Here is a 17,201-nt window from a genome sequence, read left to right as displayed (position 1 = left end):
CTAGCCAACTGAAACCAGAATCATTGTTATGTTCGGAACATGAACTACATCTGCAAGGTACTTCACTTTGCCATCCTGCATAGACAATGGCACATCTCTAACATGGGAAATTAGATGAGTAGTGTCATCCCCTGTTTCCACAAAACCTGGTCTTTCAAGGTTTTTCATCTCCTTGAACCACTCCCCATAACTTGTCATGTGGTTCGAAGCACTTGAATCAACGTACCATACATCATCTTTATGTATGGTACCACTCCCCATGACTTGTCATGTGCTTCGAAGCACTTGAATCAACATACCATACATCATCTTTATGTGCTGCTTCAACATTTTCAGACATGGCATTAACAACATGTTGCATAATAAACAACCTTTCATTATCCTCATTGTTTTTGCTCGAGGATGCATAGTTGTTTTGCTGCAATTTTCCATTTTACATGTCAGCCTGCTTCTTATAACAATTTGCCTGCACATGTCCAGGCTTACCACAATAAAAGCATCCACGTGTATCATTATACTGCCTTTGCCAATTTCCACGACCTCTTTGACTCCCCCTGCCTCTGAATTGGCCACTTCCACCTTCGAGCACTCTGGTTTGTCCTGCACAAACTGCTGTATTTTTTGCAGCGGTACTGTACTACACTCAAATGTCCTCAATGTGCATACATACACCCAACGGCAACTGTTGACCTCCTTGCAGCACACACAATGTCTACACAACCAATCTATCTTCTTGCAGTTCTTAAAACAGAGTTCTGCAGAGAATCGATGACTTACCCGCAGTGCTCGAAATCGCCTACTTTCCGAAAAATTGAGGTCCTAACTACCCTAATATATTGATCTCCTCATGGATGAGGATAGCAATAAATTCTTAAAAATCATGAAAGTTCTCTCAAACTCGAATCTCAGACTCTAACGGACATTCCTCTTCTGTATGTCTCGGCTTGCAATGATCACACTTTGTCTTATTCTTAAGTCTTCTTTCGCATTGGTAATGTCCCATCCTTCCACAATGAAAGCATTTCTTGTTGGTTTTGTTGAATAGTGCGTGTTCCACAATAGTGCTTCCTTGCTTTAGCTCCTTATCTTCTCAAGAACAAGGGCTAGATGAAGGTATAGAGATCGAACAATCAGACACAGGAAATGTTTTAGACACAGTATGATGATCTTAATGGAGAGCCAGCAACATTAAATGAGGAACCAGAGCCAGAGCTAGAAGATTTAGAGGCTGACATAGATGCATCGTCCAATTTGAAGATGGAGGGATTTTCCTTGAAGTAGATATTTTTGGAGCTAATGATCATTTTGAAGATGAGAGGGTTGATAATTATCAACCCTCTCATCTTCAAAATGATCATTATCCTTGAAGATGGAGGGATTTTCCTTGAAGTAGATATTTTTGGAGCTAATGATCATTTTGAAGATGAGAGGGTTGATAATGATCAACTATGATTTTGTAAACATGCAAATAATCTCACATGTTATGATTTGATGGAAATGTATTTATTAGTTTCATTTAATTTATAAGTATTTTCATATACTAAAAGTGAAAAAGAAACATATATATTGGTAATGATACAAACAAGTAAAAAAAATAAAAAAATAAAATTTTGACTTTTATTCCAACGTCTATAGCGACACTTTTATCACCATATATAGCGACGTTTTCTGAGACGTTATTTTTGACGTTTATATAGACATCTATATAGACGTTTATTTTCGATGGCATCGAAAAACGTCATCGGTACATAGGCATCGTGTAGTAGTGTAGTGTGGCTAGGTAGAGTGGATTTGAAGATAGATGATTTTTTCGGTTTGAATGCAACCCCAATGATCCAATTTTGAAGTCACTTTAGCTCAACTTCTGCAAATTATAGCTTAATGACTATGATTAGGACTCAAAACAATGATTAACACTAATGGGATTTGGAGGCTTAAATTGAGCTCATAGAAAATGAAGTTCAAGGGGATTTTAAAGCATGGACTTGAAGCTCTTAGCGGGGACCCTTGGATGAAGGACAAAAATAGGTCAAAACCCCCAAAAATGGCACAAATCATTAATTGTCACGACTGGTTTTTCTCCTCTCTCGGCTTGCCTGCTGAACCAAATGCCTTAAGATTTGGTTTGTGGTGGGTAGCTCATAGCATGGCTAACACACCCCTAAAAGGGTTTGTGTGCTGATTTTGAGCAAGGAGGAGGAATGGGCCAAAACACTAGTCAGCACGGCAAGCTAAAATTCGTGTGAATGACAACAAAGCTTCCCAAAACCTAGAGTGGGAGAAGCACCTAGTTGAGGGAAAGCTCGCCCTAAAGTGACTTCCAAATGGTGTAGGGAATGAAGATAATGGAGCTCAACAATCTTGGACCACAATGGATAAATTTGGATTAGTGAGCTTAATACTAAGATTAATACAAGTATATCTGAGGGAAGATTGATGAGAGCTATACCTAAGCTAATGCAACTATAAGAGAGCTTAACCATGCTCTGGTACCATGTTAGAAAACATGGATCTAGAGTTCTCCATAGCCATAGAGTTGATGATGAAAAAGGTGAACTAAGGTGGATAGAAGTGAAGGGAATGCATCATGAGTGTCTATGTAAGCTAATGAAGCTTTAGAGTCAAGTTCGGTTAGGCTACAAGAATGAGACTTGTACTCATAGAAATACTTACGATGTGATGCTTGATTTGATTGCTTGAATGACCCCTTTTATATGAGGTGGGTACAACTTGACTTTCTTAGCTCATGTGGATATTTTATACTTACTCATGTGGCTTTTTGCTAAACTAGAACTCACTCTCTACCTTCCTTGTGCTCCATGATACCATATTTCTCAACACTCCTCCTTTAATTACTACTTTGTTAGCTCATGTGGATATTTTATACTTACTCATGTGGCTATTTTATACTTACTCATGTGGATATTTTATACTTACTCATGTGGATATTTTATACTTATGTGGCTATTTTCTAGATTGGCACTCACTCCCTACCTTCCTTATGCTCCATGGTACCATATTTCTCAACACTCCTCCTTTAATTACTACTTTAGTTGCATCTTCCGAGCTTGTGTGTGAATTGTACATCTTCCGAGCTTGTGAGTGAATTGTACATTTTCACCAAGGTGTCCCATGCCTTCTTAGTTGTTTATGCATCTTGTATATGCACAATTATAGAGTCTTTACATTTTCACCAAGGTGTCCCACGCCTTCTTAGGTATTTATGCATCTTGTATATGCACAATTATAGAGTTTGTCACACTATTAAACAATTAGTACATTACTTTTCTGGCTCTTTCATGCAATGCTTTATATGCCTACACCTACTGTGGAGTGGGAGTTTCTTTAGCAATCTCTGGCTCCCTTTAATGAATTCCCTATATCCCTTTTCCCACCATAAGGAAATTGGTCATCCTAAACTTCCATGCTTGGAAGTTATTCTTGTCTAGCTTCTTTCTCATAATCTGGGATAGATTGTATTGGCCCTTAATGATGATTGCATTCCTCATTTCTCTTAACTAGAATCATCTTTAGAGGCATGGGAAAAGCTTTAAAGTTCTTTAAACTTGAGATGAAGTCTCATGGCTAATCTCCAATGGGCTATAATATTTGCTCATAATGCAAAATGTGGTGGAAATAATACTCCACATGCATCCTCCATTTGAGGAATTTTTTCATCCCTTGCACATATGTATAACTTGCATGGTGGGCTCCCATGAAATGATTGTGTATGAATGAAATGGTGATGCAATAGAATTGCTTAGGTATGGAAGGTACCTTATGTTTGAAAAGACATAACTCAAACTTATCTTTTATATTTAATTGTAATGGTGGATTCTCTTTGTGTGACCAAAATAACTATCAAAGAGAACATACGCTTGCACATACAGGCAGCACACGCACACACACACACACACACACACACAATCTCTTTGATGATAACTATCTTGGACTATTGGACTTTTTAACTATTGAGTCCAAGCACTTTTTAACTATTGAGTTTCAAAGTCCAAAATAACTATCAATATGTGCTACATGCATGTGCAAGCGCATGGTGGATTCTCTTTGTACATACGCTTGCACATGCATGCAGCACATGCACACGCACACACACACACACACACACACACACACACACACATACATGCATGTGCACATGGATGCACACATGCAAGTGCACACATACATTCATAAAGTGCAATTATAACTCATGAGGTTCACAAAGTGGTGAGTATTATATGTTTATATACAATGGACACCCATTTCACGTGCCCATAGTGAGGGCATGCTTATTGGAGGGATAAGCACCCAAGCAAGCTTTACCGTCTGTATAAAGAAGGGTGCACATGTTGGTGTGGAAGGCATTGGACAATCCCTCACGTGCCCATAGTGAGGGCTTTCTTATTGGAGGGATAGGCACCCAAGAAAGCTTTGTCGTTTACATAAATAAAGGCGTGCATGTTGGTGTGAAAGCCATTGGACAATCCGTCGTATATCTTCAACAATGCATCAATCCCTTATTGGAGGGATAAGCACTGGAGCAAGCTTTACCGTTTACATAAAGAAGGGTGTGCATGTTGGTGTGAAGGCATTGGACAATCCCTTATGTCTTGAACAATCCTCCATAGAGACAAGGTAAAGAGATTGATTTGTTGGAGACCTAGGGAAGTCGACTACCAAAGCTCCACCACTTTAGGGGACGCCCATCACCACCACCAAAGAGAGAGTGGTTTGTATGAATGTTGTGTAGCATCATCAACCACACCCTACCCAACCTACCCAATGTGCACTTGGTGGGCGTGACCACACTCTTATGAGGGGAAAGTAAAAGGGATGCGCAGATATTTATGATATTTCGGGACAGTCAGAATAATATCTCGAGCATTGTCATTGTTCATTCAATCAATTGGTTCATTGCCATGGCCAGGCTCATCTTCATCTTGAGAGAGAAGAGCGAAGCTGAAGCTGGTTATTTCGAATAGTTTGCTTCCCGAACTATGCAAGCGTTCCAACTGTTTGATCCTCGATGACAAGGTGGAAGATGGATGTCGGCGAGGGGGAGGATGATGCGGACATGGCCGATGGCTCGTGCTTTGATGAGCAGAAGTGCCATCATTATGATGATGATGATGATTTGGTGGGTATGTTTGCACACCCACTACATAGCGAGATGCTTCTGCGGTCCAGCCCTTGTGGCTTGGTGGTTGCAGATGCACTCGACCCCGATCAACCCATCATCTACGTCAATGCGGTCTTCGAGCTTGTCACAGGCTACAAGGCGGAGGAGGTCCTAGGCAGAAACTGGTAAGTCTTCTACGGTGGTTCACAATGCCTTACCTTTGCGCTTGAATTTTGGCAGAAAATTTTTACACAAGCTTTTGCTGCACGTGTGTGTGTGTATGTAATTGCTGTTCACATCATTAGTAACAGATTAGCTTCATTTCGTGCGAGTTTCTTCTTGCTGTGATGGTAAAACAAGCAAGATATTTGAAAAACAGTCACGCCAGTGGAGCAACTCTCTACCCACATGGTATTTTTTCTAGAATGCAGGGTCACTTGTGCACACGCACATGCGGGGGTAAGCCTTAAAATCCCTTTAGGGTGCTAGTCCTTCCCTCCCTCTACATTCTCAGGAACAGTGGTAGATTTTGACGTTCAGAACAACTCTCTTTCTGGCCCCCTTTCAGAAGGAAAGACTTGGCTGGTGTCAGTTATACATTCATTGAATGCAACTAGTTGCCGGTGGTGGTGATCATCATCATCATCCTGACCATCATCATTCTTGTCGTGGTCATCAACATCACTGCGATGCTGAGGCTAGCTCCGCAGCTGCAGCACTACAACAGAGCAATGGCCTAAGTATAATATTGTGCATTGAAAAGCTCTTAAAACCTCATTCTCACGATGCAGGGTTTAAGCGCCTATGAGGGGTTAGAGAAGAAGTCCCTCTGTGTGCATGCACTTGTGAGTGTGTGTGCATGCATGCGTGCGCACATGCTCCATCTTCCTCTCGTGGTGAAGCATTTCTGAAACTCTTGTTAAGACAGTGATGCTTATCACCTCATGCTTAAAAAGATCAGTGACATTTTAATCATTGCTTTCTTTTTTGAGACTATAGAGGATAAACAAAGTGTCACGATTGTGACGTATGTATGTATCAGATCCTCTCTTCATTCTAATTCCTGTTGCAGATGCAAAGAGTAACCAGCCAAGGGAACCCCTACCCTCGACTGGTTGCTTCGCCAAAGGATGTACCTCTTCATCGAATAGCCACATCCCATCGACAAATGGTTGTATCCCTTGATGAATGGTTGTGTCTCTACATCGAATAGACACATCCCTTAGCCTAAAGTTGTATCCTTTCGTCTATGGTCATGTCCTTTCGTCAAAGGACATGCCTCTTCAAATGTGTCTCTTCATCTCCTATGTAAGAGACCTATTGTACTCAGTTTAATCAATTCAATTCAATTCAATCTTCTCTCAAGTGTTCTCCTGAAGTCTCTTGTTCTCTAAGTTAAGTACTTAAGTAGTAATTAGTACACAATATGAGGGATTAACAACATAATCCTCACAGTGGTATCAGAGCTAAAACCTTTCCTACCCGTGGGTTGTGAAGCCCTCACCCTCTCCGCGGCACTCCCTCGTCCACCCCTCTTCTCAGTGCTGTATGGAAGCAGCGGAGCGATGGTGGACTTGGCGTAAAGCTTTGCCCATGGTGATGTAAAATATTTTTTTTCCTCCCCCCTTTGGGTTATGCGGGCCACTTAGCCTCTTTACTTAGTAGTCTCCCCCCTTGACAACCCACACGTGTGTTGTATAGGACTGATGGAGCGATGGCGGACCTGGCGCACAACCCCCCTCCTCACTTCGTTCGCTGTAGGCCATGAGCCCCCTCCTCGCTTCGTGCAGCTGCCGGCCCTGAGCGCCCCTCGCTGCTGAGTATCGATCACCCCCCCCCCTCTTTGCATCGTGCAGATGCAGCAGGCGGCGCCTTTTCGAAGCAGCGCACCCCCTCTTCCGGTCGGGTACGTGAATCACCACCGTCACCCTTAAGCCATAAACAAAATTTTTTTTTTGGGGGCACGCTACGTGGCATTTGGGCCTCTAATCAAAAAAAAAAAAAGAGTGAGCGCGAGTGTGAAGCGCCCCTCCCCATAGTTGTTTCTCGTACGCGTACGAACAGGTTCGTATGGTACGGTTCGTACGGTACGATACCGTACGAATTCGTACGATATCGTACGAGATTTTTTTTTTCCCAAAATTTTTTTTCCTTGGAAAAAAAAATTCCAAATGCTAAAAGAAATATAGAAACCCTGCTTTACGAAGATCCCAAATGCTCGCAATACTTCGCAACTTTCGTGTCCACTCAGTATTCCACATGGGGTTGTTGAGAGACCTAAAAAATCTGGCGAGGTAGACTGGTAGTGTACACTTGATTGGTAGGATGAGAGAATCTTGCTACATCACTTGGGGATCCCTGGTATAGGTAGGCTAGACAATTAGATTCTCAAGTCATGCACGAGGGATAAGATTTGGACATGGCCATTTTGATCTAGAGAGGAGTCCCTAAACTTAACACCACCTTTGGTATTGCATTACGCATCCAGGTTCTTTTTTGGAGACAATCGGGAGATCCAACCGGGAGAGACACATATCCATGTTCTGGTTCCTCAAGCACTGTAGACTCCTCCCCTCCCAACCTTCCCTCACATTCAAGCTTGAAGCTCCATAGGTTGTAAGTGTAAAAAATAAAAACCGTATTTTATCGTACCGTATCCGAAAATTTCATATCGTACCAAAAATTCTCGTACGGTATCGTATTTTCGTACCGTGACAACCATGCCCCCCCCCCCTTCCGTTGGCAATTCGACGTTGAACCTCCCCCTCGGTTGTCAAGATGCCGCCGACTGCACTTTCGCATTCACCCTCTCTCCCGGCTCTGCCGACGTCACACTGTGTGTGCCCCCTTGCCATCCACATGCATGCTTCATGGACAATTTTCCAGAGGAGCCCGACATGCACATCCCCTACCTGAGTTACATCGACGAGATCCTCGAGGCTCTCCTTCCCGAACACAGCCCTCTTCGTGCCCCCACTCTGGAACCGGTGTCACTTTCCGTCGATGCTGGGTGGATTCCAAGTCTCCCGGACTCTCCTATCCCAGTAGCCGCGGCCTCACAGGTGTACTGCATACATGTCAGCAGCCCGCATGTAACCGAACCCGACACTCGGGTGATCTGGACTATTTTCCTCACCTGCGAGCCACTGCAACTTGCTCATTTCGAGTACTTCCTATCACGGTACCCTGAGTTGGCACATTTTCTTCCAGAGTGCAGTGTGGATGGCCTCCGCAATATCTCCTCCACGCGTCCTCCTGTGACATTCTACTGCGAGATCTCGTTCCTGATTATACCCCGTTATCTCTGGTGCCCAGCTCTTTGGCGGAACCAAACGAAGAAGTGGAAGTAGACGAAGTAACCTCCGAGGACGATCCCGAGGAAGTGGAGGACCCCGGCTTCGAGTACGAGGATCCCGTTACTGCCTCTCCAGCAGCTGTTCCTTCCATCCTATATCCCGGGTGGACCTTTCTTGCTTCACCTCAGTACTCTCTCTGAGTTCTCCAGATGTCGACTTCGCACGACAACGTGCCACCCGCCGATCCTCAGATGGAGGCCTTGCAGATGACCACTCTTCAACAACAGATGGAGGACTTGCAAAGGGCCTTTTTCGACGGTATGGCATCAATGCGATCACAAATGGAAGACATGCAACAACGGCACCAACACCAGCGCGAGGGATCCAGGAAGTCACAGCGAGCGTGTCGATCGCGTTCACCGACTTCATCATCATCCTCGGTGGGCCAACAAGACGATCCCTCAACTCCTCCCGATCTGACCGCCGAGGTAGACAATGTTGAACTCAAACTTTTGTATGAATTAATGACCACAGCACAGACAAGAAAGATGGATATGAAGTTACTTGAGTCCTACAATATCTGCCGCGATAAGCAGTTAATCGATCACTGGCTCTACAAGATGGAGGTTCATTTCTCAAATACCGAATTGCCCGAAAATAAAAAGGTGGCATTGGCCAGTACCCTCTTGAAAGATAGTGCCTTCCTTTGGTGGCGACGCAGGATTTCAGATGGCAAGTCTACTCCAACGTGGGATAAATTCTGGCATGCTCTTGGCAAGGCTTTTGAGCCTGCAAATGCGAACTTTCATGCCAGGTCTTCTCTCCGCCGCCTGAGTCAAACTGGCTCTGTGGCCGCGTACATCTCAAAGTTTCGAAAACTGGCTCTTGAGATAGAGACACTCAGTCCCTCTGACCAGCTTCACAGCTTCATTGACGGGCTTGAACCCATGATCCAAGATGAAGTCCGTAAGTATAATCCTGCCACCCTGGATGAAGCAATCTCGTATGTCGAGTGCATTAGTGATTACAAGCGTCCTCCCAGAAACTTTTCCTCTGGCGCTCGTTCTTACCAGCGGTATCGACCCAATGGGACAAGCCAACCCCAATGTCCCAATCCTGGACAACCAAACTCTCGGCGACCATATTCTGGACAACAGTCCTTCCGGTTGCGCTTCTCCGAGCAAGCTCCCGCGTCAAACACAGGATCCTCTCAGACCGAATCCTCTGGTAGCAGAAACCGAGATCGGTCCCGACAGGACAGTCGCAGCAATGATCGGCGCAACTTCAAGCGAGAAACCTTTTCAGGACAGCAAACCTCTTCATCGACTGTCACTTCATCGCAACCTAGCCGTCAAGGCCTCTGTACAATTTGTTCTGGTGATCACCGGTGGTATGAATGTCCTCAGCGCCCTAAACCCTCCAACACTCGGCGCAATTCTCAAGTGGACAGTTGCCACCATGTTGATCATGACCCGCCTCCTGTGAAAGACAAAAACAGACAAATAGCTTGCTCTGTTCGCGTTTTTGAAGTTGTCAGTACCCTGATGCTTAATGGCCAAAGTACCAACCCTGTTCCGGTGAATCTTTCTGTAACGTGCGGAAGCTCTGGGTAGTCTTCTTTCAGCCCTAAACACTCTTGAAGACCTTCTGATGCAAAACGCACCATCTGATGCAAAAACGCAGGTAGAGAGAGAGTAGAGAGAGAGAGTGAAGTGCTGGAATTTCAGTATATCTATTGTACAAAAAGGGTACATGTCTTTGCAGCCCTTGGCTGCCCTCTTGAAAAGGTGATAACACACCCAAAACTTGCCCTAGACTAGGATCCTAATGACTCTCACCCCTAGTGGGTGGAATGACTCAAACATGGAGCAAGGAGCCCTTTTTATATGGGATTTTTGACACTTTATGCTGGCCGACAGCTGGTCGGCCAGTTCCATGTCCAAATAATCCCTTTTAGCCCTGTCCGACTGCTGCTGGTCCTTGTCTTTGATGCGCATGCTGCCCACCATTCCTGCTGACGTCAGCCGACAGCCAACATCCTCCTTTCCTTGCAGCCGACAGCCCTAGTTTGGGTTCATGTGCTTCAGCCGACTGCTTCCCTTCATGACCCCACTTGTCCTGCTCCATGCTCACCTCAGATGCTACACCTGAAGCTCCTATATTCTGGCTCTACTGGTTCATAGTCTTTTTCTGCTTGCCTCTTCTGGATCTAGCCTTGGAAATGTCCATGGCATCTCTGATGCACATGACACTTTCCAAGCAGGTCCTTAGTCTTCTGGGTTTCATTGGCGACCATCCCATCAATGTGCTGGTGGAAAGTGGTTGTTCCACTAATTTTGTGGGCACTTCTTTGGTTCACAAGCTTCGCCTACAGACCCGACATTTTGTGGATGCTTTTCAAGTAGAGCTTGCTGATGGTTCCTTGCTTAATTGTAACAAAAAGGTGCAACAGCTTCAGTTCCAGATTCAAGATTACCAAGATCACCTTAATTTTTCAGTGATGCCGTTGTCACATTATGACATGATACTGGGACAATCTTGGCTGTATCGATATGATCCAGTGGTCAGCTTTCGTTCTCATTCAATCCAGTTATACCATGATGGTCGAGAGCTGGAACTTCGTGGCCTTTTCAGTGCCAAACCCATCACTGTTGTTTCTGCCCTGCAAGTCAAGCGCCTTGTCCGCAAACGTGACTGTACAACATCCTTGGTCATGTTACGGGAGATTGAAGCAGAAACTAGTGAGCAATCTCAAGCCTCGTCATCAACAACTGCTTACTTGGAGCAACCTTCTTCAGGCCTTTTCAGGATCTGTTTCCGAATGATCTTCCGACGACTTTGCCTCCTTGTCGTCCTGTGGATCACCCGATTGATCTTATCCTAGGTCAACCTCCTCCAACCCGAGTTGCAATCATGACCCTGATGAATGAAATTTTTGGGCCGTACTTGGACAAGTTTGTGATCATTTATCTCGATGATATTCTGGTTTTTAGCTGATCTATGGTCGATCACAAAGAGCATTTACAGATTGTCTTTGAAGTACTACGCACCAATTTGTTGTACATCAACAAGAAGAAGAGCGAATTTTTCAAGAACCATGTGGAATAACTTGGTCACATCATTTCTGCTAATGGGATTGCAGTAGATTCTAAGAAGATTCAGGCGATTGTGGATTGGCCTTTGCCTCTCACCGTTTCAGATGTTCGCTCTTTCTTGGGACTTGCTAACTTTTATCACAGCAAGGTGCATAGGTTTTTAGAGATTGCTGCCCCTTTGACATAATTGACAAAGCTGGACAAACTTTAGTGGTCTTCTGAAGCTGAGCAATCCTTCAATGATCTCAAGCATGCCTTGACGACAATCCCGGTCTTGGCCATTGCAGATCCCACCCAGCCCTTTGATGTAATGACAGATGCCTTAGATCGTGCTTCTGGTGGAGTTTTGATGCAGAATGATCGTGTCATTGCTTTTGACAGCAGGAAGTTTTCAGCCATTCAAAGCAAGTATCTTGTGTATGATAAGGAGTTTTTGGCAATCGTGCATGCTTGTCGGACTTGGAGACATCATCTTCTTGGAGTAGATTCAGTTGTACGTACAGATCATCAATCTCTGACGTACATTTTCACTCAACCTGTTATGAACTCTGGACAAGGCCGATGGGTTGAATTCTTGGCTAATTTCCACATGACTAACCAGTATGTTCTTGGTCTTCAGAATGTGGTTGTAGATGCCTTGAGCCGCATGCCTCGAGCCACTAATTTTGCCATCACAGATGTGCAACTGGAAATCCCTGCTTGTTTCAAAAATGAGTATTTGACAGATAGAGATTTTGGAGATGCATTCCGTGCTCTTAAATCTTCTAATCCCAGTCCTGCAGAAATGAACATGTTTGCAGCCTACACCATCATAGATGAATTGCTGTTCTTTTTTTATCGCATTTGTGTGCCTCACAATACTTCATTGCGGAAGATTCTCATTCAAGAGCATCATGAAGTTCCTTATGCTGCTCATCCTGGTATCAACAAGACATATCGGCTTTTGTCTGCTACATACTTCTGGCCTCAGATGTAGCAAGATGTTATCAAATTTGTCAAAGCTTGTCATTCGTGTCAGAAAATGAAAGCCTCTCGATAACTTCCTCAAGGGTTACTTTAACCATTGCCAGTTCCCAATGAGAGATGGGAAAGTATCAGTATGGATTTTATTACCACTTTGCCTCGTTCATCCAAAGGCAATGCTCAGATTCGTGTGGTGGTTGATCGATTTCCAAAATGGCGCATTTCATTCCTTGCAAGAAAGTTGCTTCAGCCCGAGATGTGGCATCATTGTTCGTACAACATGTCTTCAAATTGCATGGTTTGTCGAAGACCATCATCTCTGATAGAGATCCAAAGTTCACTGGACATTTTTGGACGTCTTTGTTCAAATCTCTTGGCACAAATTTGTTGTTCAGTTCAGCCTATCATCCTCAAACAGATGGACAGATTGAAAGAGTCAATCAGATTTTGGAAGAAATGATTCGACATTACATTCAATCCCGTTTGGCATCATGGAAAGATTATTTGCCACTCGTGGAATTTGCTTATGATAATTCCCATCATTCAAGCAATTGGATTAACTCCATTTCAAGCAGCATATGGGCATACTCCTCTTGTGCCTACAAACTTTGTTTTACAACACAAAGTGGCGTTGGCAGATCAATTGGTTCAGGAGATGCAAGATGTGCTTGTGCAAGCTCGAGATAAATTGGTCCATGTGCAACAAAAATATCAAAAACAGGCCAACAAGCATCGTCGACATGCAGATTTTCAAGAAGGAGATTTGGTCTTGTTGTATGTGGCACCTCACCGCTACAAAACAATGAAGTCAGTTTTTCCAAAGTTGCGACCTCGCTTCTATGGGCCTTTCAAGATTCTTAAGAAAAATTTAGTTGTCAGTTATAAGTTGGAACTTCCACCTTCATGGGGGAAGGTTCATCCGACTTTTCACATTTCTTGGCTCAAACAGTATGTTCAAGGAGATTCGCCTATTCCAAACTTATCTTCATATGTACCAGAAATTGAAGATGACCATATTATCCTTGTTCCAGAAGTAATTCTTGACGTGCGACAGAAGGAAATAAGAAGAAAGTTGACTACAGAATTTCTTGTGAAGTGGATGGATTTGGATGAGTCTGATTCCACTTGGCAAACAGATGAAGACATGCAGCAGTACCCTAATCTTCTTCAGGAGTTCTTTGACAAACGGATGTCTATCATTTGACACATGGGTTTTATTTTAAATGGGAGGGAATGTCACGATTGTGACGTATGTATGTATCAGATCCTCTCTTCATTGCTGATTCCTGTTGCAGATGCAAAGAGTAACCAGCCAAGGGAACCCCTACCCTCGACTGGTTGCGACTCTTCACCAAAGGATGTACCTCTTCATCGAATAGCCACTTCCCTTCGACGAATGGTTGTATCCCTTGATGAATGGTTGTGCCTCTACATCGAATAGACACATCCCTTAGCCTAAAGTTGTATCCTTTCGTCTATGGTTATGTCCTTTCGTCAAAGGACATGCCTCTTCAAATGTGTCTCTTCATCTCCTATATAAGAGATCTATTGTACTCAGTTTAATCAATTCAATTCAATTCAAGTGTTCTCTTCATCTCCTATATAAGAGATCGGGTGAGCTGCTTAACTTCCGGAAAGATGGGACACCAATGATGAATAGATTGTGTCTAACTCCCATCCACAGTGATGATGTAACAGTTTCCCACATAATTGGCATACAGGTGTTCATGGAAGCAAACATAGATCTAGGACCTTTGGCATGCTCTTCGTGGAAAGAGGCCTTCCATACAGCGGAGTGTTTTACTGAAGAATCTACTCCTCACAGAGGAAAAGCAGCTGCATCTGACCAGCCTTTCCGATATCACGGCTGTGGACTCCTGGATCTGAGTGATGAAGTTTTGGGTCAGAAAATATTGGCACAGCTGTCACCGAGGGACGTTGCATCACTTGGTTCTGTTTGCACACGGCTTTCTCAGCTCACGAAGAATGAAGACTTGTGGAAGACTATGTCAAAATACATGGGGTGCGGAGACCACGGCAATTCTTGAAGTTGTGCCGGGTACTAAGAGGTTGGGTTGGGGGAGACTAGCAAGAGAGTTGACCTCGCTTGAAGGAGCTGCATGGAGGAAGATCATTGTAGGAGGGGCTGTGGAGCCTTCTCGCTGCAATTTCAGTGCATGTGCAGTCGGTAATCGGTTGGTGCTCTTTGGTGGTGAGGGCATAAACATGCAGCCTATGAATGACACGTTTGTACTAGACTTGGGTGCAGCATCTCCGGAATGGCGGTATGTGCATGTGAGTTCGCCACCCCCTGGCAGATGGGGGCATACTCTAAGCTGCCTGAATGGATCCTGGTTGGTAGTTTTCGGAGGATGCCGGCGGGAAGGGCTACTGAATGATGTTTTCGTCTTGGATTTGGATGCACAACAGCCTGTATGGCGGGAAGTCACAGGAGGAACACCTCCACTTCCCAGATCATGGCATAGCTCTTGCACTTTAGATGGTACAACGCTAGTAGTATCTGGGGGGTGTGCAGATTCAGGTGTGCTTTTGAGTGACACCTTTCTTCTGGACCTAACAGTGGACAAGCCTATGTGGAAAGAAATACCAGTGTCATGGAGTCCACCTTCCCGACTAGGCCACTCATTGTCTGTCTACGAAGGCTGTAAAATCCTCATGTTTGGAGGTTTTGCAAAAAGTGGTTCTTTGAGGCTGAGGTCAAGTGATGTGTACACGATTGATCTTAGTGAAGATGATCCTAACTGGAAGTTCTTGAGCAGTAATCCTGGGGGTTCTGTGCCCCCTCCCAGGCTTGATCATGTTACTGTGAGTCTGCCCGGTGGGCGAGTGCTCATTTTTGGTGGCTCAGTGGCAGGGTTGCATCCGGCTTCTCAGCTTTATCTGTTAGATGCAACAGTGGAAAAGCCTACCTGGAGGAAACTTGATGTGCCTGGGCAGAAACCAAAGTTTGCATGGGGACACAGCACGTGTATTGTGGGGGGAACACGAGCGGTCGTGTTAGGGGGTGAAACAGGTGAGGGGTGTATACTGAATGAGCTTCATGAGCTCTCACTTGCAACAGAGCTAGAAATGTAGGGGCAAACGAGTTGTGCTGTCGAAAAATATGTTTGCAGAGGTGAAAAAGGGACACGAAGAGCCTCCACTTTGTGAGGGGAAGTTGGATGTGTGATCAAGATGCACATAGAAGATGCCACTGGGGGGATAGGCTTATGCAGCCACAGTTATCTCGCTGCGTGAGTTGGTTTTGTGAGTGATATCTCAGGTTCTGTTTGCATTTTTGTTGTAAAAGCTCTCTTTATGAGTGTTCCGTGGTTTCTTTTGCCAACCTCAAGATGCAAATGGATTTAGCTAGACTAAACTTAGTCGTAATCTACTCGGCTCCTTAATGTGTTTTGTATGCTCACCACAGGAAATCATGATTCACATATTTACACCTACAGGAGGTCCGGACCGTATTAGGTCTTTGGGAAAATACCAGCATCGAGTATCTTTCACCACACTCATATATCACGGATGCTTATATAGCCCAAGTAAGAATGAGTGAGCAAGATCCAGTAAATAGAGAACAAGTTTAGCAAATCACTATAGGATAATTTTATTTTTATAAATTCGTTTTAAAAACTTTTTTTTATAGAAAAAATACACATGCTATCACCCACACACACAAGTGTCAACTGGGGGACTCTTGAACTCCATTCTAACCGCTACACGAACACGCAATCGTCACAGAATTTTGAAATTTTGGATAAATTTAAGGAATGTGCGGAAACTTAGGACTTTAATTCTAAAAATTTTAGGCGCTCTAGCACTTATTTGTTTAAGGGTGTGTGAAAAGAGCACTTTTAAGTCGTTTTGGAAAAGAGCTATAGTTTTGACAAAGAAAGAGCACTTTTTGTAAGAAAATATACTAGGATTATCACATGACAAAGTATTTGAAGGAAAGAGTAAGGGAGGATAATGCAAAACTATTGATTCAACTCAATGTTACAAATCGATAGGGTCTAAGGAGTTGTGATGGCAATCTAGGGATAGGATGCACATACAAGTATGTACTAATGTGGTGAAGATTGGTCAAATAGGTGTATGTAAATTAAATGACCACGATATGGAATGAGGATTGTGGAACTAATCGATATGTATTATACAGGGTTAATACTTATGAAGGTTGGTCAACATCAATCATCCTATGATTGGTCCAAATGAACCGAACCAATCCCACCGCCTCACCAGATTAACAAAAGTTTACAATCTTTGTGGAGTGTTTAAACCCATTAGAGGTTGATTGGTTGTTGAGAGGAGCCACACAATCCAAGGACGAGTGCGGCCAGTCGGTTTGTATTAACATGGCATGGTGTTATTTTTTAATTTTTTAATTAATATTATTAGTTTGCAGTACAATCAAGGTGTCACATCATCGATGATTCCACTTTTCAGACATTTCAACATCCGTAATCGTCGATCTTGAATCGTGGGATCCGACTCTTGGATGATTTCACTTTCCAAACGATTCAATACTTTTAATCGTCGATGTTGGATCATGGGGATCCAACTCGACAATCTTACTTTCTAGACGATTCAATATCCTTAATCGCCAATCTTGGATCGTGTCAATCCGACTCTTGAACTGTTTTTCTCACATTTACCTTTCACCATATATAGAGGAGATCTATGGCACAAAAAAGGTGGCAGACCTTGGAGAAAGTGACA

At 43.8% G+C, this 17,201-nt stretch overlaps 1 protein-coding gene and 1 pseudogene across 2 annotated transcripts; both read left to right on the top strand.

Moving 5' to 3' along the window:
• The first annotated feature begins 4,853 nt into the window (after positions 1–4,853).
• LOC147638573 (adagio protein 1-like) lies at positions 4,854–5,308 on the top strand. The gene has a single exon (XM_086798488.1). The coding sequence runs from the start codon at positions 5,027–5,029 to the stop codon at positions 5,306–5,308; it is 282 nt and encodes a 93-aa protein (XP_086654614.1). The 5' UTR covers positions 4,854–5,026.
• LOC147638572 (adagio protein 1 pseudogene) lies at positions 5,205–15,931 on the top strand (annotated as a pseudogene). The gene is made up of 2 exons (XR_015265918.1): positions 5,205–5,304; positions 13,769–15,931. The product of XR_015265918.1 is annotated as an adagio protein 1 pseudogene (transcript).
• Positions 15,932–17,201: the final 1,270 nt, after the last annotated feature.

The sequence above is a fragment of the Cibotium barometz genome, chromosome 5, assembly GCF_041138505.1.
Source record: "Cibotium barometz isolate CiBa-2024 chromosome 5, ASM4113850v1, whole genome shotgun sequence".
In the NCBI taxonomy this organism is placed as follows: Eukaryota; Viridiplantae; Streptophyta; class Polypodiopsida; order Cyatheales; family Cibotiaceae; genus Cibotium; species Cibotium barometz.
This window is presented reverse-complemented; position numbering and strand designations above follow the sequence as displayed.

Bases quoted from the DNA above. Each gene is read 5' to 3' on its own strand.
- LOC147638573 (XM_086798488.1), top strand. From the start codon at position 5,027: ATGACAAGGTGGAAGATGGATGTCGGCGAGGGGGAGGATGATGCGGAC.